Source organism: Aplysia californica, unplaced genomic scaffold, assembly GCF_000002075.1.
Source record: "Aplysia californica isolate F4 #8 unplaced genomic scaffold, AplCal3.0 scaffold00681, whole genome shotgun sequence".
In the NCBI taxonomy this organism is placed as follows: domain Eukaryota; kingdom Metazoa; phylum Mollusca; class Gastropoda; order Aplysiida; family Aplysiidae; genus Aplysia; species Aplysia californica.
This window is the reverse complement of record NW_004797951.1, coordinates 80,838-87,490: the sequence shown is the minus strand read 5'-3', so window position 1 is coordinate 87,490 and position 6,653 is coordinate 80,838. Positions and strand designations below refer to the sequence as shown.

The following is a 6,653-nucleotide window of genomic DNA, read 5'->3' as shown; positions in this document are numbered from 1 at the left end:
GAGGGGGACGCAGTTGTGTCTTTGCTGACTTTTCATTCAGCCTTGTTGTTTTTATTGATTCTGGCTTTATCTTCTATTGGGGGCTCCGTTTAATTTGTTCTAAGGTATTGAACAAAATTATTATTTTTTTATTTCCAATTTTTTTCAGCTTTTTATTTCTAGAAACAATCGAGACTTACCTGTAAATTGATGGTTGTTTCTGATTTTGACAATCTGCAAAAGATTTGGGAAAACCTGATGTTTGTGTTGTGTTTGTGGTGGCCAGGCTGCAGCAGTTGGAGGAAGAGTTCTACCGTCTTGTGGACACGGAGGAGATCGCTGCCAAGTTCTTCATCCCTGAGGAGGCCGTAGACGTGGTCACGCAGTACTGGAAGCTCAAGAGGAAGGTACTGATGCTGTCAGATATGGTGGTGGTGGTTGTTGTGGTCTACTGTTACTGGTCCTCTCAGATATGCTGGTGTTGTTTTTTGTTGTTGTTGTTGATGGTGGTGTTGCTGTTGGTGGTGGTGGTGTTGTTGCTGTTGTTGTTGGTGGTTGTCTTCTGTTACTGTTCCTGTCAGTGGGTGGTTGGTGGGTGCTCTGGTGCCTTTTGCTGCTTCTTCTTTCCTGTCAAACATCTATCGTCCTGATCTCTCCTCCTTCTTTTTTGTGTAAGGTATGTTACTCTCTTGTAACACATCTATTCTTCGGCGCTTATATGACCTTATTGTGTTGCAAGTTCCATAAAACTCTTATAAAATTGAAACTATAAACTGTATGTTGTCTTTCTTTGACCTGGCACTAAATGACTGTTATCGTGTCAGTGTATTTTTCTTTACTCAAACAAAAACTAACCAACAACCTTGGCCCTCATATGACCTTATGCAGTTGCGAGTGCCGTAAAACCTCTTCTAAATAAAAAAAAACCAAACCAACCTTACTTGTCGCCAGGTGAACAACAACAAGGCTCTCATCACGCCCAAGATGGAGGAGGAGGACCAGATGCAGAAGCAGCAGAAGGACAGCCTGAGTGCCCGCATGAAGATGTTTGTCCATCTACGGCAGGACTTGGAGAGGGTGAGTGACCGCTGGACAGTACTGCTGGATCATATGTATGTGTGTCTGTCTGTCTGTCTGTCTGTCTGTCTGTCTCTCTCTCTCTCTCTCTCTCTCTCTCTCTCTCTCTCTCTCTCTCTCTCTGCGCCCACATAAAATGTTTGTCCACCTACGGCAGGACCTGGAGAGTGTGAGTGACCGCTGGACAGTACTGCTGGATCAAGTGTGTGTGTGTGTGTGTCTCTTTCTCTCTCTCGTTCTCTCTCTCTCCATATTATCTTCTTGTGCCTTAAAGTGAAGGCGTCAGAGGTTTAGAGATAGTGGGCTTACTGGTTCAAAAGATGGAGGGAGGTAATTAAAGAATATTGCTTGCCTTTTTTGTCATGCTTTTTGATTGAAAGAACGTTTGGAGGTTGAGTTTTTTTTCTTGTAGAGAATGTTGGCTGTTTTGTCATGGACATAATTCTGATTTTTCGTCCAATATTTGCAGGCGCGTAACCTGTGCTACATGATCAGCAAGAGGGAGAAGACCAAGAAGCAGTTCTTCAAGCTCAAGGAGTCGGTGTTCAGGTCGCAGGTTCGAGTCCTCACCGACTCCGAGCTCAACCTGAGTGCGCGCGAGGCGGAGGGCGTGCGGCAGGCGTACCAGTTCGGCTCCATCTACAGCAACTACGGCGTGGCCTCGGAACTGTGCAGCAAAATGCCGAGGGAGAATCTGTTTACCCTGGAGAACCTGAAGACGCCGAAAGATTTTGTGGAGAGTGGGGAGGAGGGCGGAGGGGAGACCAGCAGGAGGTCGAGCTCAGCCAGCAAGTCGTCTTCGTCGTTGCTCCACGGCAGCAAGTTCCTCAAGGCGGGGCGGGCTGGCCGCAGGAGCAAGAGCAAATCGGGGGACTCCCTCGTGGCCGAGTCGACGACGGCCGGTTCCGCTGCGGGTGGAGGAGGAGGGGGGAACGAGGCAGAGGAGGTTAACCGCGGGCAGCAGGCGCACCGGCAGAATCTTTTCTCGATGGATCGGTTTGGTCTCGTGAGCGACTCGAACGCAGACACCAGCGAGGATGAGGTGCCGGCGGCGGGCAGGTACTCGCGCACGGACTCACGGCAGATGAGCCGTCTTGGCAAGGTGAAGCCCGAGGAGGTGGTGGAAGAGACGTTGATCAGCGTTGTGGATGACGACGACGATGCGCTACCAGAGGGGAAGCCCGACGGGGAGGAGGTCGTGACCCCGAAGAAGTTTGTGCCCGGCGACCTCAAGAAGCGGCTGACCTCCATCCTGCAGTCGAAGACCATGATGCAGCAGAAGCAGGGCCGGTCGTCAGCGGGGGTGGGCGGCGAGCTGGATGACCCGCTGAGCCGCAAGCTGCACGTGGATGTGAACCACTCGGACAGCGAGGTCTTCACTTCCGATACCAACACTGACCTCTTCTCTCCCGCCGCTGCCGACCAGCAGCGCAACCTGTTTGACCAGTTCCGGGTCAAGGCCAAGCCGCCGATGTCCTCCCCCGATACTCCGGCTGAGCTGGAGCAAGCGCCGGCCGACGCGGTTGTCTCCACGAGGCCTCCACACAAACGGTTGAAGAAGCGAAGGCACGGCCGCTCGCCCCACAAACACAAGAGGGCGAGGCGCGACGTGTTGTCTCCCTCGGAGCAGTCGACTGGCTCCAGCGTGTCGGTCAAACAGGAAGTCTTGTCGTCGACCGAGGGGGACAGCGGCAGTTTGACCAGTCGCTGCGAACAGGTCCTCAACAACGACGGCTCGGCAGACCTCAACCGCTCGCCCCCGTCGTCATTGGTGAGCCCGGTGATTGAGGTGGAAGCCACCACGTCTGACCTATCCCCCAAGCTGTCCTCACCACCCCGCTCCAGCAAAGACAGGAGGAAGAAATCTCGGCGGGCCGCGGGCAGCTCGTCCGCTCCGAACATCATCTCTCCGTCCCCCCGCGTTCATCCGAGCGAGGCGTTTGCCACCATGGACGGTGACATCTACGTGCCGAGCGGCAAGATTCAGGTGACGGAGAGGACTATCGTGCTCGACGATCCGAAAGAGGAGGAGAAGTCTCCCGTGCGTAGTAAGTTACGGCTGAAAAAGCAGGCCAACTCCCCGGTGAAGGGGGTGGTCAGTTACGAGGTGGTCAAAGAGGAGGAGGATAAACACGACGTGGTGAGGAGCAGCGACCTCGAGGAGGCGTCCAAAAATGGCAGCAGCAACAACGTTTTCGAGAGAATCCTCGTGGATTCGGTGGACGTGAAGAAGGAAGTGGTGGAGAAGTCGGAGCAGGAAGCGGTGCTGGTGGTGGCAGACGGCTCTGAGGAGCGAAGCCTTCGACGTCACAGGAAGGGAGAGGATTCTAGGGTGGTCGGTGATTCCGTGCTCGTGAAGAAGGAGGAGGAGAAGAAGCTGGAGCCCAGTCCAGAGACAAATACCTCAATTGATATTAAAACTGTGAAGTGTGAGAAAGGTGTGGATTCCGTGACGGAGGAGAAAGTGAAAACGGACGTGTCGAATCTACGGCACCGGCGAAGCGGCAAGAGGAGAAGGCTTCGGCCGAGTGGCCAGGTTGCTGCGGCCACGGAGGAGCAGGACAACCTGGCAGGGAATTCTTCCGACGAGAATTTTGTCCCCAGCGCGTCTGTTGCTCAAACCAGGTCGACCGAGCGCACCCCGAGGCCTCGGCGATCTCTCACCACCCGCCGCACACACCCCGATATGGTCAAGGCGGATGACTCTGACGACTTCGCCGAGAGCCCTTCGTCTTCTCCAAGGAAGTCTGCGAGCAACAACAACCACCACACGTCGGGCGGCGGTCGCGGCGGCAGCAACGTTCAGCTGAAACCCTTCCACAACCGGCCCGAGCTGGATATTCTGCTGGACAGTCGCAAGCTGGTGGTGAAAGAGCCGCTGAAGCGACAGGTGAGCGCGAAGCTGGGACAGCTGCTCAAGTGTCGCGGCCGCTGGAGCTCGGGGAGTCTGGTCAACGGCAAAGGGCAGACGACTCTAGACAAGTTTGTGACTCGAAGGAACAGCAGCGAGAACGTTTTCGCCCGGGCCGACTCGGGGAACAGCTCAAAGCTCGGGGGCGGCAAGCGTGGCTCTCAGGCGGTCGCCAGCAGGACGGACCTACTACACCCACTTCAAACCAACTCTTCAACCAATCATTCTGACAATGTGCTGTCCAAACAGCAGGACTCGAACCCCGGTGCCCTGGTGAAGTCTTCGTCTGTGTTCGGCGCCCACTCCTCCCCTCGCGGCAGCCTCAGCTCGTACCGCATCCCCCGCAAGTCGGACGCGGAGGCTCAGTCCAAGGACAGGGCTGAGGGTCAGGGGGTCAAGGCCAGCGAGCCTGACGTGTTCGGCGACACGCACCGCCTGCACAACCAACAGCGGTTGTCACGGCAACTGTCGTTTGAGGACGTGCGGGACTCCACAGACCTGGAGGAAGTGGTGAAAACACCGTCCAAATGTGACCCGGCCCAGCTGTCTGAGGATAGGCTGGACGGGGGACGCGGGTACCGCTCGCACTCTCCCGCGTCGAGCGACGCTAGTGGTGTGTCCACACGCGTGCTACACGCTTCGAGAGACAACACGCCCAGGAGAATGACGCGTAGCCAGATAGCGGAGGACTCGCCTAGCCCCAACACGCGTTTGCTGCGCCGGAGAGAGGGAGCCGTACTGAAACCTCCACAGCTCAAACTTTCTTGATAGCGGCCAATTGTGTGTGTGTGCGTGCGTGCGTACAGTATGTGGCGTGTGTGTGTGTGTTCATACTTCCATGGCATTAGGGTTAGGACTTGGATAGACGACAGAGAGAAATGTGTGTGTGTGTGCATGCGTGCGTGCATTCATGTGTGTGTTTGTGTGTGTATATGCTTGCAGGGTGTTATCTTTTAGGACTAGGACAGACAACAGAATGTGTGCGTTGTGTGTTTGCTGATGTGTCAATGAGTAAGTTGCTCGTGTGTATCTGTGTGCGGGCTAGTTTGACCCATGTTTGTGAATTCTTCAGGGTTCCTGCGGCCTCCTCCTTAATTCAAGGAGTCCTATTTGTTGTTGTTATCGATCCAGCAAGGATTTCTAGAAAGCTCTTTGAATTTGCATTCAAGGAAAAATCTCCTTGACAAACCCCTTGAATTTCGCCAGATCGGACATGAGCAAAATTTTTGGCAGATTACTCTTGGCACGCCGTCAAAAAATGGCAGGAATTTCTAAACCAAATTTCCTTGAATTGTAAAAATTTCTCCTTGAAATCTCCTTGATTTGGGGTGGGAGTTCATGGCAGGAACCCTGATTCTTGTGTGGGCTTTCTCTCACGTGAAACTGTTAGAGTGAGTGTTTTGTTTGTATGTGCTTGCTGTCACATTGTTGGTGTTTGTGTGCATGCAGGTGTGTCTTCTTAACGTGTGCAAGCGTGACTTCACTCCGACTTAATTCTGTGTTGTTGTTCTTGTAGTTCAGGGAAGTGAGTAACATTTGTGTCGTTTGTCGTGCCTGCGCGAGTGCTTTATGATTTCTGCAGCAGTAACTTCTAAATTTTTATTCTGTGAACGAACTGTTAGAAAAGAGTTTTTGCCCCTGTTTCTTACTGTCACATGACAAATTTCTCTTTACTGTACCGAGTTTTCATCACTTGTTGTTCATGGCTTGATAGTGAAAGTTATTCCTAAATCTATTTCAGAAGGTGATAAATTCTTACTTTCTTTGCTAACCATTCTGAGATTTTTATATATAGATCTATGTCCGTAAAAAAATTTTCCAAAGTAAATCAATCTACAAAGTCTCCTGATTTGAATGGAGTTTTGTTTGTTGTCTGCCTTGTGGATGTGGGTGGTTGGCGGGTGCTCTGGTGTGGTTTGCTCCTTTTTTCCTATCAAACATTTATCGTCCTTAATCTCTCCTCCTTTATTTTTGTGTATGTTACTCTCTTGTAACACATCTATTCTTCGGCTCTTATATGACCTTATTAATATTATATTGCTAGTAGTAGGCTACTGTAATACTCTTACTAAAACTAACTGACTTGTGGATATGTACAAATAGGGAACCGGAGAGTCCTCTGTTGATATTCAATTCAGGGAGGTATTGGGCAACATGTACTGACCTGTGGCATTCATTGAGACGTTTAGAGATAACTTTTGACACTGGGGGAAATTTGCGTTTCTAACGTATCTGGTGGGTGACGTTCAGAGAAACCTCGGGTGGCCTTTGACATTCGATGGGGGAGACGAGGTGGGTTGTTGGAGGGTGGTTTGTTCCTTCTTTCCTTCAAACATCTAAATGTCTGTCGTCCTCTTCTCTCTTCCTTTTTTGTGTTTGTTACTCCCTTGTAACACCTCTAATTCTTCGGCACTTAAACGACTTTATGCCGTATTGTGTTGCAAGTGCTGTAAAAGTCTTACCCAAAAAAAAGGAGAGTGTTTGTTACTCCCTTGTAACACCTCTAATTCTTCGGCACTTTTACGACCTTATGCCGTATTGTGTTGCAAGTGCTGTAAAACTCTTACCCCAAAAAAGGGGGGGGGGGGGGACAGACCTGAGGTGACCTTTGACATCTGACACTGAGATCTGGGTGAAGTGGTTAGTGACAATAAGGAAAACTCGAAATGACCTTGACATTCAGAGA

The 6,653-nt window shown here is 51.5% G+C and overlaps 1 protein-coding gene across 1 annotated transcript in view; it reads left to right on the top strand.

Moving 5' to 3' along the window:
* LOC101855750 (PHD finger protein rhinoceros) overlaps positions 1 to 5,810 on the top strand; it is a gene marked incomplete in the record, with an annotated part of 20,427 nt that extends 14,617 nt beyond the window's left edge. The window contains 3 exon segments of the mRNA XM_013088074.2: positions 266 to 386; positions 931 to 1,056; positions 1,526 to 5,810. Of these exon segments, the coding sequence (XP_012943528.1) occupies positions 266 to 386; positions 931 to 1,056; positions 1,526 to 4,735 (3,457 nt within the window).
* Between the last annotated feature and the right edge of the window lie 843 nt (positions 5,811 to 6,653).